General features: G+C 39.0%; 2 protein-coding genes across 4 annotated transcripts in view; one reads left to right on the top strand and one right to left on the bottom strand.

The window, feature by feature from the left end:
• The window catches only part of klhl12 (kelch-like family member 12), a 45022-nt gene that overhangs the window by 19016 nt on the left and 4224 nt on the right, over nt 1–21782 (top strand). Inside the window, exons 4-7 of one of the 3 annotated variants that reach the window (XM_049581495.1) lie at nt 16120–16200; nt 18146–18372; nt 19396–19549; nt 20228–20445. In XM_049581495.1, coding sequence (XP_049437452.1) covers nt 16120–16200; nt 18146–18372; nt 19396–19549; nt 20228–20445 — 680 coding nt within the window. Of the gene's footprint in view, nt 1–16119; nt 16201–17051; nt 17353–17406; nt 17563–18145; nt 18373–19395; nt 19550–20227; nt 20446–21782 lie in introns of those variants that run through there. The other 2 variants (XM_049581498.1, XM_049581497.1) reach the window with 2 other exon arrangements.
• On the bottom strand, nt 6135–17043 carry ptpn1 (protein tyrosine phosphatase non-receptor type 1). Its single transcript, XM_049581499.1, has 10 exons — nt 16926–17043; nt 16494–16791; nt 14639–14729; nt 13309–13409; nt 11031–11129; nt 10786–10923; nt 10479–10688; nt 10125–10286; nt 9835–9995; nt 6135–8360 (listed from the first exon to the last, which is right to left on the bottom strand). Exons 2-10 carry the CDS (start codon nt 16548–16550, stop codon nt 8072–8074), a joined length of 1308 nt encoding a protein of 435 aa, XP_049437456.1. The 5' UTR covers nt 16551–16791; nt 16926–17043; the 3' UTR covers nt 6135–8071.

Genomic DNA, 21782 nt, shown 5'->3' with positions numbered 1-21782 from the left:
AGAAGTTTGAACTTGTTGCAGTCTGCAATCCTCACCGGTAGATGCCAATAAATCTCCCTAAATCTTACACACATTTTATTTAACTTGTACAGTTTCGTCCACTGGTTTTCAACCTAGAGGTCAGGACCCTTTAAAGAGTCACAAGATAAATCTGAGGGGTCATGTGATGATTAAATGCTGTTATGACACACCCAGGCACAACATTATATCCTGCCTGCCTATCTTATTTTACTCAGAAATGTGTCACGATGCTGAAGCAAGACACTCTCAAAATGCCGTTTTATCTGGACATTAAGAAGAAGAATTAAAGTTTTGCGGCACATTTGATTCTTAAACCTTGTTTGGGCCTTCAACAGTTAATTAACTTAATTCAACTGAGAAGTTAAAGGGCCCCGACAAGACACGGCTTTTTGAGAAAACCTAATGCCACTCGTGTGTCTGTATGCTCAACATTAAGCTAAATCTGACAACCAGTTAGCTTAGCTTAGCACAGAGAGTGGAAACAGGAGGAAATAGCTAGCCTGTCTCTGTCCAAGGGGACTATAATGTGTTAATTAGTGAGCTATAGAGGTGCTGGTTGGTGGATTTTGTCACTTTTGAACAGAGCTGTGCTAGCTGTTTCCCCCTCTTTTCAGTCTTTATGCTAAGCTAAGCTAAGCTGAGTTAACTGACTGCTGGCTGTAGCTTCATATTTAGTGTACAGATATGAGATTGATTTTTAATCCACATGTCTGTGAGAAAGCAAATAAGCATATCACTAATAAATGTCAAACTGAATGCTCCACATTTTATAAGCTTGTGTTGTTTATGTTAAGTATGAATCTGTAAAGTAACTGATAACTAAAGATAAACTTCAGATAAATATAATGAAATAAATCAAAGTACAATACTAGAGTGTGAAGCAGCAACTGGAAATACTTAATATAGTGCAAGTACCTCAAAATCATACTTGAGTACAGCACTTGAGTAAATGTAGTAAGTTACATTCCTCCACCGGTCGATACTGAGAGCTGTCTATGTCTCATTCACTCCCCTGCCTTTTGTCAGTTTTGAAATGATAAGGGCATGAAGAGACATGGTACACCTGACTGTACTCACACTTCCTCGTATCAGGCTTCCATTGTACAGCGCTGGTGTGTGGGGTGACTCAGACTTTGCAGAGTCACACTTGGAAAGATCTGACTCCCCTCACATTCAGGAATTTCCTGATGCCTGTTCGGCTCCCTGCGCAAACGATCCGCAGGCTAGAAAAGAGACTTACAGTCAAAGATCGTCCCACCCACCCTCATGGCTGGCCGGCTATTGGGAAGTTCCAGGTTAATAACTAAACTGAGGACACATGCTGAAGGAGTCAGCAGGGCAGGGCAGATATCCTTTTTGGTCGACTGTGACTGTGGAGTCAGCACTATGCACAAACAGGCTGAGTAAGGAGGCACTTCAGGATAACACGTATTGCACGTTTGACATTTGACAGTCTAATCAAAGAGCATGGATCCAATTCACAAACATTAATAAGTGTAGGCTTTGGTAGATGACATATTTAGATAAGACATTTGCAGCATTATTATTAAAGTAGCAAAATGACAATACTCTTCATCACAGACAGCGTGAGTCAACACTGTCAGATCAGACGGATTGCAGTTTCAATAGAAACAACTGTGGCTTTAAGACGACTTCCGGTCCTCGGTCACACCTTGATTGTAGTTTTCCTACTGCAGATGAGAGCAGCGTGTTCCATCTTGCCTGCTCGCTTGACGTCAGCAGAGTGTGGTGGTTGGGAGTGCTATTACTCACTGTTTAAGTTGCATTCCTGTACAGCGTGTGCTAGTGCCTGCCTCGTATTTCCCAAACAGGAAGTTCTAGCCAAGACTGTTGCCAAATCATCTGTACTACATCAGTGTGGTGGGGCTTACTAAAGCAATGCATGTGTCTCAAGACATGTTCTTCCTTCCTTTAGAGTTTACTGACCATCATTGTTGTAGTCTTTTACACTCAGACAAACCTAATCTTCAATCAGCCTTAAAGTTTTGTGTGTTTTATGTGTTTTAAAAGGAACTGAGTGTGTTTTCAGTGGACAGAATAGATATTCTAATTTAAAGTTAAGTATTATAGCACTGTTTTCATGAAAAATACTTTTGTAATAAATTCTACTGTTGTAAAAAGCAATTGAAACTTGAATAAATTCAGAGCATGCAGCACCATAATCCCAATTAAACTCAGAGGCAGTGTAGGCTCTGCCCGTAGAGGAACACTCATGAGCAATTAAAAGTAATTGATGAGCAAACCCAGGTCAACAAAACAGGAAAGAGTGGGCTGCAATGAAAGCCAAACCTCCTTATTCTCAGAGAGCAGCAGCCAGGAACCAGTCAGTTTTACAATCTAACAGCGCCACCTGGTGGTGGTTATAAATCATGTCACTCAGATCCTCTTGAAACAGAATCATCAGTACTCACAGCATGGAAGAAGTTCTCAGATCTTTACTGAAGTAAAAACAGCAACACCACAGTGTAAAAATACCCTATTAGTAAAAAAAAAAAAAAAGCATTCTAAATCTTATTGAATAAAAGTACAAAAGTATTGGTATCAAAATATACAGAAAGTACCAGTAATAAAAGTACTGATTGTGCAGAATGGCCTATTTTATAATCATAGACATTATACTAATGGATTATAATCAGTGATGCATTAATGAGTACTTTAATGGTGCAGCTCGTAAATGTGAGGCTAATTTCAACTACCTTTATATGCTGCTGGGCAGCTTAATCTATAATAACACATTATAATTTATCAGTTGATATTCTATTTTGTATTAATAAAGTTGTTAAATAAATGTAGTGGAGTAAAACATACAATAATGGAGAAAGTAAAGTGGAGTACAGGTAACATCAATTGGAAATACTGTAAAATAAAACTGTATAATGTCAATTAAAAGCCCGGGCTATTATTTGCTTAAATCACTTAATTCAACAGGCCTATATTTGGGCCAGGCTTTTAATTCCTTTCACACAAAACTGTTGCTCAGCAAAGATCAGAAAATATAATCAAATTGCTCATCTAAACCAGTGTGAATATTATTTGTATAAAAATTAGGTTTCAAATAATATATCAACTATTAATCGTTCATTTGATCTAGCTCCATCAGTGCATCCAGCACAACTTTGATTCATTTTTATGAAAAACCCGTTTGATTCTTTTGATCTGAGGACCCTTACAGACTAAAGGAATATGAATAACTTACAGTGTAATTGAAGAATGGACACATAATTTGAGGAAGCAAACAGCCCACTTTTACACATCTGAGGAACTTCTTTTAAAGAAAAAACTGCTTGGCAACCAGACAGGCGTCTAATTGAGACAGGCGTTTATTTGTCAAAATGTGTAGCCACACTGGGCTGGTAAAAGGGACTGAGCTTTTAATTGGGAATAGGCTTTACGGTACTCAAGTAAAGTAACAAGTACCTCAAACATGTACCTATGTAGAGTACTTGAGGAGTTACTTTCCACTGCTGAGTATTCATGATTTTAATACAGTTGAGTGAGTAAAGTGAGTACTAATGCCTGACGCTCAGATTTGAAGACTGCTGACATCACTGGGCTATTTGACCACCTTTAAGGGTTTATAAGTTGTTACTAATGCTGGATTTATTTTCTTAATAAATATTTACTAATGTTTCACAGATCATTAAAAAACATTAATAAAATATAATTTTTTGTTGACTGGTTAAACTGTTTAGTCATGTATGTCTACAAAAGCTGCAGACAATGGACCAAAATCTATTTATGAAGACCTTATTAACACTTATAACTCCAGAGTTAATCAATAAAGCCCTTTAGTAATGACTTATTAACAATTATTCAACAGTTAGTTCCGACCGAGGCATTTGATTGGAGGCATCCATGAGTGCGGAGAACTATGTATCACTCCGCTGTACAGGTGTCCTAAACCGTTAATTACTCTAACCGTTAATTTGCCTACAATAAAACTGTCGTCCGCAGAGATAAACATATTTTCACAAATATCATCTGAGTCAAATCATAAACGGTCGTCAGAAGAAGACAAAGGGTAGGAAAGAAGTCTGGATACTTCACTGCAAACCCCCAGGTGTGCTCATCAGCCGATGTCGCAACGCACTGTGATTAAGCTGTTAAAACATTGGAATCCACACATGCCACCAAACCGTCTGTCAGCACACTCTAATTTCACTGGTTGTGTAATAGATGGAAACCCACAGATAAATGTATATGATGCAAAGTAGCTGGCCTGAGGTCATATGTAGACCTACACAGTGTTGCAATCAAGTGTGCAGGAAAATTATTACTGCTGTCAACACTTAGAACACTAGACACTGTCAGACTTTAAGATGTGATGACTTAATAAAATATGCAAACTTGTGTTTCATATACAAAGTCTCTCATGGCTGAGCTCCACCACCACTTGTCGTCTGTATCAGCAGAAGAGCAAACATTAATCGTGTCACCGGGGGTCCTATAAGAGGAGATTGTATATATTTACTGAGAAAAAGTGCTCAAGAGGGTGGTATGTAATTCCAGTTCATATCAGAGAACTAAATACCTATAGATCTGTCAGTAATCAGTTAAAACAGTGGGTGATTAATACGAACATGTGTCAACACTAACTCTTTTCTGCTGCTGCAAATAATAATACATCCTGCTGGTGTTGCAGTGTTGCTTTATATGGAAATATGTCACCACTGCCTCTAGTGCTTCTAAAAATTCTCTTTTCTTTTATATTGCATCAACCTTGCCTCAGGTTTTAGCACTGAATCACAAATTTGATGATCATTACATTCTTGTGACTAAAAAATAATTTATTGTTGATGTGTTCAAACACGTCTTTTAAAGTGTTTGTATGTTTTTTGTTTTGTTTGTTTGTTTTTTGTACTTTGTTGTATTTTAGGTAGCCTTGTGTAACATCTTGGCCAAGGGATTACAGATGTTGATTTTGGCATTTTTATACCATGTGTATTTATTAATTTGCACTTGCCCTTCTAAACTAAACTAAACTGAACTGAAACTAAAGTAAACTAAACGTATACTAAACTAAAACTTGAACCAAACTAAAACTAAAGTAAACTAAACTAAAACTAAAGTAAACTAAACTAAAAATAACTAAACTAAAACTAAACTAAATTAAAAGTAAAAATAAACAAAAACTCAAGTAAAACTGAACTAAAACTTAAACTGAAGTAAAACTTAAACTACACATAGACTAAACTATACTTAACTAAAACATAAACTACACTAAAACAAAAGTAAACTGAACTAAAAATGACACTAAAATAAATAAAATAAACTTAACTAAAAGTAAACTAAACTAAAATTAAACTAAACTAAAACTTAACTAAAACTACACTAAAATTTAACCAAACTATACTTAAATAAAATGTAAACCTTAACTACACTAAAACTTTACTAAAATGTAAACTAAACTAAACTAAATAAAAGGTGCCTAGAACTGTTATATAAAAGCAATATCACTCTTGAGGGAGTGTTGTTGTACTGAATGTCAGCATGGCTGTGATTTGGTCGTAGGCACAAGGCCATACAGCTGTGGACTGAGTCACAGACGTGCTGACACTGAGTACAACATCACTCCTTCTCGTGTGGTGTTGCTTCATTATAACCACAGACATGACAGCCTGATAATAAACCCCTGAGCAAATATGAAGAAATAACCAACATTAGTAACTGCATAAATACCAAACTGAGTTGATAAAGACTTTACAATGGGATTTTTACTCTGGCCAGAATGGTTTATAAATGATGTAAGGAGCATAAGTAAATTACTCATTAAAAATGAATAAAGCTAACATATAACAGGCACCTTATCAGACAGCGATACCAGTATTTCTGAGCTTTCAAATGTGGATATGTTGTTGCAGTGTGCAGCAGTTTCATTGACTGATGACTTGAAGTTATTACTAATTATCATTAAATGCACGTGAGCACCTTATTCCTGTTGTTAAATTTCTAAACTTGTTGGCACTTACCGTGAGAATGTATTGCACTTAACAGGACTGAAATACACCTCTCTTCTTATTCATATCACTGACCTGACAATGAGATGAAAACACAGTGATGTGTGACCTTTTATTACCACAGTCATTGTTGCAGAGGTAAGACTTGGAGTGAGGTCATAGACTTCAATTGTTTCTTTAAAAACAAACAAACAAACAAAAAAAAACAGAACAGATTAACAGTAGACTTTGTTTTTTATTTAAAAATGAAAACAACAAATGTAAATAAAAAAATACATGTTTTTGAGCTCAGCAGAAGTATAGAAAAAAAAAACAGGAAAACCTGGTGCAATGGCTGCACAGGTGCTGAGGTTTAATCCCTTGCTAAAGCAGAACAAAAAAAAACTCAGCACACTGAAACCTGATTTGAAAAAAATATATATATATCTAACAAGGGTGCGTCCTTGTTGAGGATGTTTATACATTCTAAAGAAAAGTACAGCTGTCAGACTCAAGTACTGAACTTTGTCGAGTCACAAAGGTAAACTGAATGCTAGCAGCTTAGCTAATCTCTTCTTAGGACAAACCTGTTGATTCACAAATGCAGCATGCTAGAAAAAAAAAAAAAGGATTATACAAAACAATATTGCCAGCTCAGGGCCACGCCATGATACAACGGATCATCACTACAGTGTATTGTTTTCATCCCTGTGCTGGTGTTTGATTTTTGGTTTGTTTAAAATCCCTGTTTCCCTGTTTTAAACTCAAGAGTTTGATAAAGGGTGACACGTTATTATTAAGTATTTGTATTGCTGGCGAAAAGTTGGGTGGTAGCTACTTTGTGTCTCAATAAGCTGGCATTCTTGTGTCTAACTGAACACATATTACTTTATAAGAGTTGCATTTATGTTATATTACACATTCTCTTGGCATTAAAAGCCTCCACACATTTTTATCCATTGTGACTGAAAAGATCCAAAACATTTAAATCAAAAGCCACTGTCAATTTGAGAATGCCAGATAAATGGACAATCATACATGCCACCTTGTCTCTGCACCATTTTTAAAGACATTTCTGTGTCACTGTTACAATAAGATAAACTTTATTGATCCCACAGTGGGGGAATTCTTGAGCCACCAGGGAGAGAAAACGCAGAGGGAATCAGTTACCCAGAGGTAACTCAGTCTACAGCTCACATTTGACGTTCTGTAAATGTTATATTAATCATTTCTCACTGAGTAGATTTAACTCAAGCATCAGTAGAAAGCTCCACTAACTACCACTCGCGCCCAATACACAAACACACAAAAACACACACATGTACTGTATGTACTCAACTAGCATGCCTCCTGCAGCCCTACACAGGCCGACCAGTGAGGGCAGATAATTCAATGCCCACCCCAGCATGCATCTCTTATCTCGTGGGGATTGCTTCCTTCTTACGTTCACATACTTCACCTTACTGTTGGGTTTAATATTGACCCATTAGAAAAAAAAAACAGTTTATAAAAGTGTCTCCCTTACTGGCATGTTTTCAGACAGGCTGGTCAAAAATCTGGCTCTGTGATTTCTGATCATTTGTGAACGCAAAAGAAAGAGAAGGTGGAGAAATGTGTGAAATCCTAACGGACACCTTCATAAAGGATGAAATAGAAGAACACATAAAAGTGTCATTTGGTAAATAAGAGAGGAAACATGTGTAAAATGTCTGACAGGCCATTCATCATGTTCACAGAACAGGGGAGCTAAAACAAAACCCTCCTCCTCGACAGACATGTATCGTCTGTGTTTAAGTCGGGACACGTATTTGCGATGTGACACCTGAAAAACTGAGGCCCTGAGCATCCATGATGACGTATTGAAAGTATATTTGAGTGGGGCAATGAGGACTGGCAGCCTGTTAATCCCAACCAGCCAACCACTTCGCACTGCATTTGTAAAATAAACGAGTGAACCTGAATCTGCGAGTCCAAACAATCCACTCACTCACAGAGTAAACTCAGAGTCAAAGCAGGCTGATGGGTCAGCCGAGTCCACTTTGCAACATCAGTGGAGAGACAGGGAAAACAAAAAAAGGAAGGAAGGACAGACATCAGTGGAAACAGGCTCGATAACAGACGTAAGCACTGAGAGCCAGCGCCGTGCACAGGCACACATTGGTTAGTAGAGGGGACCAAGTCCCCGGCACAGGAGAGCTTTCTTTTTGCTGCTGCGCTGCCTCTGGTAACTCCTGCTCCTCCATCTCCTGCTGCTGCTCAGATATGGTCGGAGCTTTGGAGGAATGATCTCCGATTCCCATGTGGCCATCGAGCTGGGCACCGTCAGCAGGAGGCTGGGGGGCAGCAATGTTCCTTTGTCGCAGCCCTGAGTCTTGTGAGGACCTGAGTTGAATAAAGGATGGCTTTAATGTCCCCGTGCAAGTTAGTTAACCTTCATTTAATGTATTTGTAGTGGCCCGCCACATTAACATTCACCGCTACATATTGATCTTCTATTTTTGAGGTTGTGCTCCGCGATCCGTCTCTCTTTCTCACAAACACATTTGGTGCATTAGCAAAAAGTCACTCTGAGCACTAAAGCACACTCTGGCACAAACTAATTTGGAGTGCTGTTAGAATACCACTGGGTTATTCAGAGCACCACACTCTCGGAGCAGCTGATCGTATTCTAAACAGCGGGAGCAGCAGAGCACCAGGCGCAGTGTCAATGAAACTTAACCGTTTGTCCATTCATATCTTCCTCAGACCCTGTGTTCTCATATGAGGACATCAAATTTTGGGTTTCCTTGACCTTATACTTCATTCTACTTAACTCAGACCTGTTCTTCTCATTCTTGGACACTTTTTTATCCCATCTAGTGGCCCTGGCAGAGCGCCGAGAAGACGATCAAACTGTGACTGTCTCAAGGAAGTCCTAACAAGGTTTCCGTCGGTCAACATGCAGAAGGATAATTTGCACAATGCACTAATCCATGTAAAAACAAGATGGCAGACGTATCTTCCAAGTCAGTCTGCAGCTGACCCTGATACAAAAGTGGACCTGGTCCAAAACCTGATCACATTGTATGGTTGAAACTTGTTTATTTATGATTAATATTATTTGTAGTTTGATATGGAATAGAAGCTAATCTAAGGCACTGTTAATTAGTAAGTACTCGTTTGAAGACATTGGGAAGTAATTATCATTGATAGTGTTTCGTTTTTTATACTTATCAGGTCCAACTGATCCAAAATAGCTAGGAGACATTAAAAATGCATACCAAACAAAAGTCCTGGTCTCAAGAGGATGTAGAAATAAAAGGCTACATTAAAATAGTGTGTAGAGAATCAGATTGGATTTACGAACACAACAACCACTTTCGTTTTTAAAATCTACGTAAGATGTAACAGGCTGTATCCTCATGGAAACTGAGCAACCCATGGCTTAGCTTGCTAATAAAACATCTTCAGAAACAGTCATATATGGTTGACACATCCGCCCCAACACTTCATAAGACGGTGTTTAATAATGATGTAAACAAGGATTATTTTAATGTACATTTCACCAAACTAACAAAATGTAATGTTATTACCTTGGACTAAAAGGACCAAATGACGTCAGTTAGGTTACCCTAATCAAGTATTTTAATATTTTCAGAGTACTCATAAATCCTCTAACTGTGGAACACATTTCTAATGCTTGCACATATAAATAAAACAAAGTCATTACTGTATTTACAAGTTTTGTCAGGTGTTCACTATATCATCACGCTGGTTTACAAATAGCTGATGCAACCAAATACTGTTTTGTATTTTCAACTAACGACGATAGTCAAACTGAAACAAAATTTTTCCAAAACATTATTCAGGTAATTACCCCAGACTGCGGATTTCCATCTGTTGGATGACCTCATCATTTTCAGGGAAAAAGGATGGCTCAACTCTGCCATTGTAAGGGTCTCTGGGAGGAGGAAGAGGAGGCGGAGGGGTGAACTCTGGAGGATCATCTTCCTCGTTCGAGAGCTCTTTCCATGACTCCTTGAGAAAAAACAAAATCTCTTTGAGTATTTGCAAAAACTGGGAGTTTTGCCTTATGTCGAATAGCGCATAAACTTAGTGAAATTTGTAACTTCAGAACAAAGAGCAGAGTAGAGAGGAAGGACTTGCCTGCACAGATGTATCTCCTTTGATGTACTTGGCACCTTCAATGACAGCAAGGTAGGAGAAGCGGAGTTGATCTGCTGTCTGAATCAAACCCATTCGATAGCGTCGCATCTCCAGTAGAATGTCACGAATACGCACTGAAGACGGGTCCTTACGCATGGACATCTACATAACACAGCAAAAACATTCAGTTTTAAGAGTCCTGAGTCTTTAGCTACTGAATATAATTCAGTTCTACAGCAGCAGAGTCAGTTTCATTAATATTGGTTTAACAATGATCACAGGCACAGGTGTTAATCTATTTTACAGACAGACAGTTAATGTCGTGATTCCTTAACAGCAGAGCTCTGTACAAACCAATAAGAGGCAGGTGTCCACAAGACAAAATGTCCCGGAGCGTCCAATGCCGGCGCTGCAGTGCACCACCACTGGTCCGTGGTCTGAATTCAGACAACCCGACTCCCGCACCTTAAACAGGAAGTTAAGGAAGGAGGCAGGAGACTCTGGTACCCCAAAGTCAGGCCAGGTGGTGTAGTGAAAATGTAAAATCTCACGAGTCTCTTGAGTCTGTAAAAGAAAATCAAACATGCAAAGAAGAATTAAAAAACCTCTTAAATAAAAAGACTTTCGCACACACAAAATCTAAAGAGGAGAAAAAACTTACAGACAGATTTTCCAACTCCAGCTTACGGACTGTGTAGTAAGATTTGATGTCCTCTGAGACAAAGGTGAGCTTGAAATTGGTATCTTCAAAGATAATATCTCTCTCCTCTCTCTGTGGCCAATATTGGGCACATTTAATCTAAAACAAAACAAAGATGCACATAACAGAAAGAAAAGAGCAGTGAGGTTACTAGGACTGTCACATTTTAAGAAAGTCACACTGTAAGAAGAGAAGCCACTGCTTACAGATCCTTTCTCTATGACTCTGTTCAGCATCACTACACCACGGGTCCTCTGCTCCCACACCATCTCCCAGAAGTTGCCACATGTATTTGGAAGGGGTCCCTGAGGAAAAAAAAAGAACGACTGTTGTGTTAGCAGAGAGGAATTTATTCTTAGTATAGCTAAATAAGAACAGTGCATCTATTTAAAGATTTCTGCAAGGCATTTGATATTCTTAAAAAAGACTTCTACAGAAGAGACGGATATATTAAATCTTCAGTGTACAGTCTAAATACTTGGCTCAACAAACACTGAAATCTAAACTTCAGCTGCATACTAAAGACCAAGTGGGCATCTCCCATTGGGACCTCACTGCTCTTACTGTCCAGCTGCCAAAATCCAGATGAGAGATGGGAATAGTTGATAAAAATGTTGAAACACTCTGAGTCACTCACAGCGACAAGCATCATGAGCAGCAGCAAGGGATTTGTGGACTTTGTTATACCCACGTTTCACTTCTCAGGCTACTTACAGTAAGCAATCTGAGGATTTAAAAAAAACCTTTTGCTGTTTGTTCATGCTTTTGGGGTTAAAAAAATAATTTAATTCTAAGGGTATAAAATGCTCTAGGGACAGATGATCAATTTAAAACTCATCAAGAGTCTATCCACAAACTATTTTTGGACTGCTGGCCCATACCGTGGACTTTCACAGTGAGTAAGCTGGACATCCATTGCTTTATTCCTACGTGACCACTTTCACTATCCTTTTTACGATCGCCTACACTTAGTGTCTTCAGCCAGTGTAGCACTCCCTAATTTTTTTCTCAATTCTCAGGAAGCCACATAAGAATAAAAAGTAATGGCTGTCCAGATTATTCAGTGTTTAAGTCCAAAGTATGGGCTGGCAGTCCAAAAATGCATCTGAGGCACTCTGATTATGGTTAAAAATCCTTTACGGGTTTTGAATAAAGAGTCTTCATCAGGGTATTAAATGCACTGGGGACAGATAGTCAATTTAAAACTCATCAAGAATCTATCCAAAAATTTATAAACTATTCTACCACAGTCAGAGTGCCTCGGATGCGTTTTGGACTGCTGGCCCATACCGTGGACTTTCACAGTGAGTAAGCTGGACATCCATTGCTTTATATTCCTATGTGACTACTTACTCTATTCTTAATAACACCTGATTTTTACGATCGTATACGCCTAGTGTCTTGAGCCAGTGCAGCAGGAAGCCTTTGATTTATTAGCAGTATATAGACAGAGTGCAATGTGTCATACTCAAAACCAAACATAACAAAACCACACCCACAGGAAGCATTCAGAGATACACAATATACAACCAAGCGCTGAACCACTAACAAAATTCTCATAGCTAGCTAGAAACATTAAGGCCATGACACACCAAGCTGATATTTGTCCGTCAGTTAATGTTGAGCCATCGATCGGTGAGCATCTGTTGACCCTTTTTGAACCCTGTTTTTTTTTTGTTTTGGTTTTTTTTTGGGGGGGGGGGGGGGGGCACCATACCTCAGTGTATGAGAAGAGAGACAGAAGTGAGGAAAGTAAACAAACATCTCATTTTAAGAGGGAGAAAGACCAAAACAAACTTGTTCCATTAGGTGAGATTATTTTTCTTTGGCCATTGAGCACTTCAGCAGAAACGTTACCCGATGGTTTGTGTTATTGTTCATTGGTGTACAGTACATATACCTTGTTCTTTCAAGACTGGACAGTGTTGTTAAAGTGCTAACTGGCTAAAAAGTCAAGACAGTCTTCCAGTTTCCCTTTTTGAAGTCAGGCAATGCAGCTCTCTGAAGTTGGTTTGGTGTGGCTGGGCCTTTACATGTCAGCATGATAAGGCATTATTTTAGTGCCCTATGTCTGCCAGAGAGAAAAAACTTATACTGACAAACTCAATATTGTCGTTCTGTTTCAGTGTCCTTTCTTCTTGCCAATAAATCCGACCTTCATGATGTTCAGTTGAAACTGTTTCAGAGGGGCTTTTGAATTGTCAGCCCCATGTTTATAATTTAGGGCAGGCTAAATCTCTCTGTCTTTGTCTATATTTATTTATTTATTTTCTGGAGAAACCTCTGACTTCAGTGTGAAGTTTTCCATGCCACAGCACAGACAATAGCCCCACCCATACCTACTTCCTTGCTGCTGTCAAAGTATTTGCATCACAGTTTTTCCCTGGTATAAACATTGTGCAATATCATATAAATAACAGGTTTGAATTCTGTGTCAGCGTGGGACCATCTGTGTCTGAGGAGTGTGTACTGACTCGTGCTTACCTGAGTGAGGATATAGTTCCTCTGTGTCTCTTCTACTGTTATTAGGCTGGCGTTAATGTAGTCGTTTGTACCCAGCTGCAGACATATTCTGCTGTGGTCAACTGAGGAGAAGAAGAAAAATATGCCTGTGTGCTTTAAACATGTCACAACCCTCAGGGGACTAAAAATGTACTTCTCAGACCGACACAGCTGCTGGGAACATATGACCGGTCGTGTCTTTGAACAAAACACAGCTGGTAGCTTTTTAATACTGAGACACATAATGTCAACTTTGTTTTTGATGCGTCCACTGAAGGAACATTTCAGTTAAAAAGTAAACAGCACAAGCGAGTTTCAGTTTACGGTTTTTCACATTTTCACACACTCGACGGCACATATACAGTAACTACTCTGCATAATTTGCATAGCTTATTCAGTGTGAAAAAGAGGAAACCACATAGTTCAGCTGTTGGATGGTGATATTACAGGAAAAAATATTGAATAATAATTCATTTTAAACACTGAACCACACCAAATAAATATTATTACATGGAAAGACACATCTGTGGTTAAAAACAGTGTGTCTGCTAGGATGGCTGAACATAAATGATAAAAGTTCAAAATAGATACAGTATTTAAATGTGAATAAAATCTGCTGAGACAGGCACTCGTGATTGATGTGACGTTTTAATAGATCAACTAAAGCGCGTCCACAGAGTTTTATACTTGTCTGATTGTTTGGTTTAAGATTGTTATGACAAATTGGTGTGATTCATTTCCTGCTGTTTCCTTTCTCTCCAGTTTCCAATACAACTTTACTTTGTTTTTTAATCATTCGTCAGTGTCCAGTTGTGTGATGAGAATACAGGTGCACATAAGCTGTTGAACTAACCCTGTCACATTTACACCCCTGTTGTTAAATGTCATTCAGTATTACATAAAAGCAAGCCTATACAAATGGGTTTTAAATACAGATGATTATTATGTTGCCACCCTCATGTAGCGTCACCTCTTTGTACTTTCTCTCTTCAAAAAAAAAAGAGCAGAAGTTATTTTATGTGAAGTCACATCCTTTATTACGTGCGTCCACAGTAAGGCAGCGCTCTGCCTATTGTGTAATACTGACATTGTGTTGTTTCAAATGACTGAGGTCAAACAGCAGTAAGCTGGCATGCTTGTATAACATTCAACTGTGGAAGACTCAGTTTAACATCGTGCTGCTTTAACGTTACAGAATAAGTTACCGCTGGCTTACGCTTGAACATTAACAGCCGATCACAGAGCTGTCATCAATGTAAAAGAGTATTTTTTTTCTGTGTGGTGCATTCAGAGAGACAAAAGAGCAACTTACATGGGCTAACATCTCTGTAACGATTCCGAGTCTTGTTTTCAGGTAATTTGGCAACCTTGCACGGGAGTTCACATGACTGCTGGCGAATCTCCTGTGACAGGATACAAAAATAGCATTACATTAGCATTACATTTACATGACATTTGAGTTCTGATGTAACATGAATGGTGCAGGTTGTGTCCCTGTGGTTGTTTTAAAACCTAAAATCTTAGCATGTATAATGACTCTTGAAAGGGGGTTGTTTCTTTATTTAATTCTGTAGAAAAACATTTTGGTGTGTGGTATGTTAGCACGCTCTCTCATCTAAGTAAACTGTGAAAATATAATAACACACTGAGCTGTAAATAATGGAAGTTCTGTGCAGGAAACTGTGGACAAACCATTAAAATAAGTTCATTTAAGGCAGTGGTTGGAATATAACTAAGTATATTTACTCAAATATGTTACCTTAATTGAGAATTTCCATTTTATACTACTTAGACTTCTTCTCCACAACAATTTTGGCGCCAACTTTTTACTACTGCAGTTGCCACCGAGTCAGCTACTTTGCAGATTCAGACAATACAAAATACAACTAAAGTACCAACTAATACATTAAGCTTCTCAGCAGTATATTAAGTAGTCAGAAATAGCTCCACAGTTACCAGCTGCAACATGAGTGATGCTTGCACAATATCTGCATCACTTATTTTAACCTAGTGTTAGAATATATTTGATTCTCACCGATGAAACCAATGTTTAGACTGATGGATAAAATGTCTTGGGACAATTTTGTAGTTAGCATTAGGGTAGTTTAGTCTAGATCTTTGGTTAGTCTTGGGAGTTTTGTAGGTTATAAATGTTACTGTGAATCCTTTTAAAACCCGAACGTTTGTTTGCCGTGCATTTTTAATTCCTCCTAGCTATTTGGGATCAGTAGGACCCAGTTAAGTCCCAATGTCCTCAAACAAGTACTTCCTAATTAACAGCTTGCTACTGTTGCTAAAAGTGGTCAAATTTGTTATCAAATCAAACTACAAACATTATTAATCATAAATAAATAAGTTTCAACTATGAAATGAGGTCAGGTTTCGAACCTTGTGTATTGTGCTCTCACTACAACTAGATGGCACAAACAAGTGTCCACGAACGAGGACAACAGGTCTAAACTAGGCAGAATGAAACATTAAATCAAGTAAACCCAAAATTTTGTGTCCTCATATGAGGACAAAGGGTCTCAGGAAGATATTACATGCACTTTTCCTAAATTCTAGACTACTTGTTAGTGAGCACATTTTAAAAATACAATCAGCTTCATGTCTGGGCCCCTTAGCTCAAGATTTGATAGCTTGTCAGATAGTACCATTTCACATCTTGATTATTTCCTATGAATTGTACTTGTATTTTTAATCTGTTTTGTGAATAGCCATTCTGTATAATGAGTATATTTTTAATATTTACATATAGTTGGTGCTAATACTTGTGTACTTTTACTTAATTAGGGTTTGACTGCAGGGTTTACTTGCAGTGTTGCTGCTGTTACTCAAGTACAAGATGTGAGTACTTCCAACCACTGATCCAAGGTGAGTAAAAGCTGAAATAAACAAAAGGTGACACCACATGTACAGCTTGTATGTAATATACAGTAATATAACAGTCAAGTGATGGGAGGTGCTGCTTGCTTGAGACCCAGGGAGACACATCAATCATCACATTGATCCGCGGACTCAACTAAACACGAACGAGGCTGATAACTACACTGACTGGTAGCTCCGCTGCTGCAGTCTCATCGTGCATTACAGCTAACATTTGGCCCTGAAAGTATGAGCTTCACTAACAGTCCATTTCCACCTTGGTTTTGCCGGAGAGGTCCTACCTGATAAATGGCGCTCCAACTCCCGTTTTCATCGATTTCCCGAAACTCGGCTTCCATTGCTGACAGTCCAGCTGCCACTCCTTCTTCTTCTTCCTCCCCAGATATGGACACCCGCAGCTCCCCGGTGATTTAGCAGTTTTTACTCTAACAGTGTCCCGCAATAGCTGACAACTGTTCCGCCAATATCCTGTAATTCTCAGCAGGGCAGCATAGATTACCGTGTTACCTCTCTCGGCGCTGGTTAGCGGAAACACGCCGCTGGCTCCTCCTACACGGTGCAGCCGCCGTCCTCCGGTGGCTAAAAAAAGAGCACAATGTGTTTTTTTAAAAGAGATTATAATCCACTCCGGGTTCTCCGGGTGTGTTTCGCGATTTAAATCTCCTGATAAAACCAGAATACACAACTTTAGTAGCAAGAAATTCTCACTTTACCATTTCAACGGCAGCTGTAGAGACAGAGCAGCGAGGACGCGCGGAAGGCATCTTGTGTCTGGGACGTGACGCGTCCTACTGCGGGAGCGCGCACGTACACTCACGTAACGGTCTGTTTACGTCCAATCTGTGGAGTCTGTGCTGCTGTGACCTGCTGCAGTTTAGTCAACGAGATATCCGAGCTGGTTAAAACTCGCACCGAGGACGATATGAGATTATATGTGACATTTTAGACACATATGTCTTCGAGGAGGCGGCGCGTGCTGTGACCTATCAGAGGTCATCATGGATTAGCTGTAGTTCAGTGGCTGTTCTCCAGGCAGTGTGACTGACAGCAGGAACTGGGACAAGGGACTTTGGTGCTACTAACGTTAGCTAGCAACGCAACTTAGCTAGACGTTTTGAATCAGCTTTACGGCTGCGACAGGTATTACACAAATTCTTGCCAAGTTCTTCTGTGTGTGTCGCTTCATGTGTTGTCTTCCTCTGGCCTCGGCTCACTTTATATGCCTGTTTGTTTTCCTAGTTGTTGTCTAGCGTTGGCGTTAGCCCTCAGCTGTCGTTGGCTGCTGCTTGCTAATGTGTAGCTATAGTTATTGCCTCCCAGTGGTGGAAAAAGTATTCAAATCTTTTAACGGTAAGTTGCATTAGCAATAACACAAAATTACCAAGTTATAAGTGACTCACTTGCACTCAAAAATTCCCTTAAGCATCAATTATTAGCACAAAAATGTGTAGTTTTATATCAAACCTCAAATTCCTGTTACTGAAGATGGGACACGTTTTTATTAGTTTGCCATGTTTTGCATGAAAAATCTTAATCTGCTGACTACAGCTATCATACAAATGACATAAATGAGTATACAGTACTATATTATACTCAAAAATGAAGTGCAAGTCTCACAAATTGTACAAGTTAAGCACTAATATCTCAAAACAGTGTTAAAGTACAGTACCTGAATATAATTTGCATCTTTGTTTCTCTGGCTTTCTAACTTTTTACACATCAAGCAAACACCCTTTTCTGTCACCTTGAAACACAAGTTTCAATCTCACACACTTTCACACTCATTTAATGCACTCATATATACTCAATCACTCATCAAATGACAAGACACACAGTAAGTGTTTTATGTGCAAATGATGCAGTGAAAGGTGAGTATAAAGAAGTGTCTCCTCCTCAAGATTTTTCTCAACAAAGCTTGTCTTATCTGTTTTAGATTCCTGGAGTAGTTTGAGATCTGTGAGCGATTCTCAAGGCAACATGGCTCCCAAGGACATCATGACCAACTCTCATGCCAAATCCATCCTCAATGCCATGAACTCACTTCGCAAGAGCAACACACTCTGTGATATCACACTGAGGGTGGAGAACACAGATTTTCCGGCGCACCGGATCGTCTTGGCTGCCTGCAGTGACTACTTTTGTGCCATGTTCACCAGTGAGGTAATGCTATAAATGCTGGAGTGCTCCGAAAGACATTGAATCGTTAATATTGTTTGACTCTACAAGATCAAGTTCAACTTCATTGTCCTACAGAGTTGGGAATTTGTCTTGGGCCCTACACACATACTGCAGCCACAGAAATACAACATATTACATAGCACATAGACAAATCAACATTATACCCAACGTAGCAAAATCCAGTGCCAGATTTGGCTTTATCTGCCATTGTTTAAAAGCTTTACAGACAGAGGTATGAATGGATTTTTAAATCTGTTCAGTGTTTTAATGACTCACTCTAAATCTCCTACCAGAGGGCAGCAGCTCGTACTCTGAATGCAGAACGTGAGAGGAGTCAGTGATGATCTTATTGGCTTGACTTAGAGTAGCATGATCAAAAATCGACTACATGGAAATGTGCTCTTTGACACCTATTATTTTCCACGCAGTGTGGATCAATTGAAACAGTTTGTTTTTTACATATGGCTTTTTATTTTCAAGGGAACAAAGGAATCTTCTCAGGGACAAAGATGAACGCATCTGAGTATGATCTGTTTATTCTTCAGTCTTTTATTGGCTTTTCTGAGTCAAGTCAGTTTTATTTTTATAGCCCAATATCACAAATCTGCTTCAAGGGGCTTTACAATGTGTACAACATATGACACCCTCTGTCCTTAGACTCTAGATTTTGACAAGTAGAAACTCCCCCAATAAAACCGTTAACGGGGAAAAAAATGGAAGAACCGCAAATGAAGAGGAATCACTCTTCCAAGACACACATATGTAATACATGTCATGTGCACAGAATAGACCAAGCAGTAAAATTACAGTTCAGACAATCAGGACAATAAAATAAAAAATTGATGCTAGACATGCATATATGAGGAATAAGGCAGTGTTTGACTTTAGTAAACAAGACAATTATCGGTATTGCTACAGGAGAATACCCAATGCTTCTAACTAATCCTTCTACATATATGTTCCTTGTCACTGTGCCTGATATTCTCTGTTTCTGTGGCTCTGCAGCTCGCAGAGAAGGGGAAATCTTTTGTCGACATTCAGGGGCTCACTGCAGCAACTATGGAGATCCTTTTGGACTTTGTGTACACAGAGACGGTGCTAGTTACAGTGGAGAACGTGCAAGAGCTGCTTCCTGCAGCGTGCTTACTGCAGCTCAAAGGTAAAGTCAGGAGTGCTTGCTGTACGCTCGTGAAAAGTGTGTGTTTAAGCCATCTGATATTGTGAGTATAATCAAAGGGTATCTGCAGGTCTTGAAAATAATTGAATTTGGCACAAAAGTGGATATTAAACAGTTTTAACTTATAAACAAATGTTTTAGATATTTTCTCTTGCCTGCTGCACATAGATATTTTAGTTAGAAAATGTCTTTGTTGTGTGTGATTGTGGGTGGTTGCTGGACGTTTTATACACTTCAAACTAAAAGTGGCATTGTTAGACAGTAGAGTCGTGCTGCAGGAGGCTGTTCACTTCTTTTTTGTGGAAATTCAGTCAGCAGCAGCATCAGACTTGCAGGAAACACTGTCAGCACTGCTAGCTACAGTACACGGGAATCTTACAGTCAAATGTTTAAATGTCAAATAATTTTATGTCTTATGATCTGCACTTGTTTTCCATCACACTTTTAAACTTTGGCTGGTATGATCAAAAAACGTGGTCTTAAAATAGATCTCAAAAGGTTTTAACTTTAGCTCATTGAACCCTGCAGAATCTTTGAGGCAAGACACCATTTTGCAGTTGTCTTTGGCATTTTCAAATTAAGAGTTGCTGAATAACATGAGGAATTTGAATGCCACACCAGTGTAAATAAAAACAAATGTGTTTTCTTTGCCTTCCTTAGGGGTAAAGAGAGCGTGTTGTGATTTTTTGGAGAGTCAGCTCGATCCTTCCAACTGCCTGGGCATTCGCGACTTTGCTGAAACTCACAACTGCCTCGACCTGATGCAGGCCGCTGAGCTCTTCTCCCAGAAGCATTTTTCCGAGGTGGTTCAGCACGAGGAGTTCATGCTGCTCAGTCAGACAGAAGTCGAAAAGCTCATAAAATGTGATGAAATCCAGGTAAGAAAACGAGTTGTTTTGTACTTTATTTTCAGTTGAGGGCGCTTGATCTGCTGTAACTGAACACTGTAATAGAATAGAATAAATTTTTGTTGTCATTGTACTCAGAACAATGAAAATCAGTTTAGCAGCTCCTCAGTAGTGTGCATAAAAGTAACAAACAAATTAGTAACAAGCAAAATAAACAGAGTCAAAATACAGACAAGCAAAATATGGACACAGTGTCACACAGTTTGAGTGTGTTTTGGGGAAGGGTTGATGAGGTTAATGTTTACAGCATGTAGTCTTTTTCAGTCTCTGCCAGTGAGGAGGGGTAACAGAGGACAGTTCCAGGAAAGAAGCTGTTTTTCGGTCTGTTTGTTCTGCTTTTTATTGTCGTAACGACAAAAACACACTAAGCAGCTCCAAAGTGCAGCCTGCGGTGACCTGCCACGCAGTGTCTATAGAAAGCAGGGATGGCGGCTCAGGGCTGCGGCTGTTTGATTCTGCAGCGAAGTGCAGTCAAACTGAAACTTTGGGTGATAGTTAAACTTTCAGCCAGAATTGTGGCCAGAGAATAACCACAGCTAATTAGTGAACAGAGTCATGAGACTTCTGTGAAATGATGAACTGTGTTCAGTGTTGGGGAGTAACTAGTTATTGAGTTACATAATTAGTTTACAAAATAAAGGCAATTGTAATCAGTTACTTAGTAAAAATTTGTAATTAAATGACAGTTACTGGACAGAATGTTGGTGATTGCAAAGGGGTTAGTCCAAAAATATACGTATTGATAAAAAGGTTACGGGTAGATTATAAAGCCCTGTTTCCATCAAACACTTTCAGTATAGTACTTTTGGAACCAAAAGTCCAATCGTCCACAGAACGAGGCTGCACGCCGACATTTTCAGAACAAAATAGAACAGGCTGCAGTGAGAGTCTGTGTCCATGGGATATTTAAAAATAGTGGGGTTTGTGCATTTAATCCTTCTCAGGCAAGCTCAAGGGTTTTGTGTTGTTGGAGCCCACAGGAAAAATGCTCCGCAACACTTTTTTTTTTTCTCCGAGTGAGGATTAGAATACATATATACGTTTACGTTCAGTCAAAATTAATATATATAAACGCTTGAAGATCCACTCATTACTAAAAGTGTCTGTCATATAAAAACTAAAGTGTTGGTCAAAATTGTCATATTGAAATTTAAGGTGTGTTGATTGAAACGGGGTTTATAATGACGTATCTGCTCCCCACTACATTTATGTTTCTACCTGTTTACTGTCGTGGTTAGAATTTGTGTTAAGGTGCCTGACAAGCAGCTAAAATAGCAAAGTGTCACCTGACTTTCACAGCTCTCTGA

The sequence above is a fragment of the Epinephelus fuscoguttatus genome, linkage group LG7, assembly GCF_011397635.1.
Source record: "Epinephelus fuscoguttatus linkage group LG7, E.fuscoguttatus.final_Chr_v1".
In the NCBI taxonomy this organism is placed as follows: Eukaryota; Metazoa; Chordata; class Actinopteri; order Perciformes; family Serranidae; genus Epinephelus; species Epinephelus fuscoguttatus.
The sequence above is the reverse complement of the archived record's forward strand: the minus strand, read 5'-3'. Positions and strand labels throughout refer to the sequence as shown.

Excerpts from the sequence above, each read along its gene's own strand:
- ptpn1 (XM_049581499.1), bottom strand. The coding sequence starts at position 16,550 with ATGGAAGCCGAGTTTCGGGAAATCGATGAAAACGGGAGTTGGAGCGCC. Across the intron at positions 14,730-16,493 it reads GTTGGAGCGCCATTTATCAG|GAGATTCGCCAGCAGTCATG; the intron begins GTAGGACCTCTC and ends ATCCTGTCACAG. Across the intron at positions 10,924-11,030 it reads GAGTCATAGAGAAAGGATCT|ATTAAATGTGCCCAATATTG; the intron begins GTAAGCAGTGGC and ends GTTTTGTTTTAG.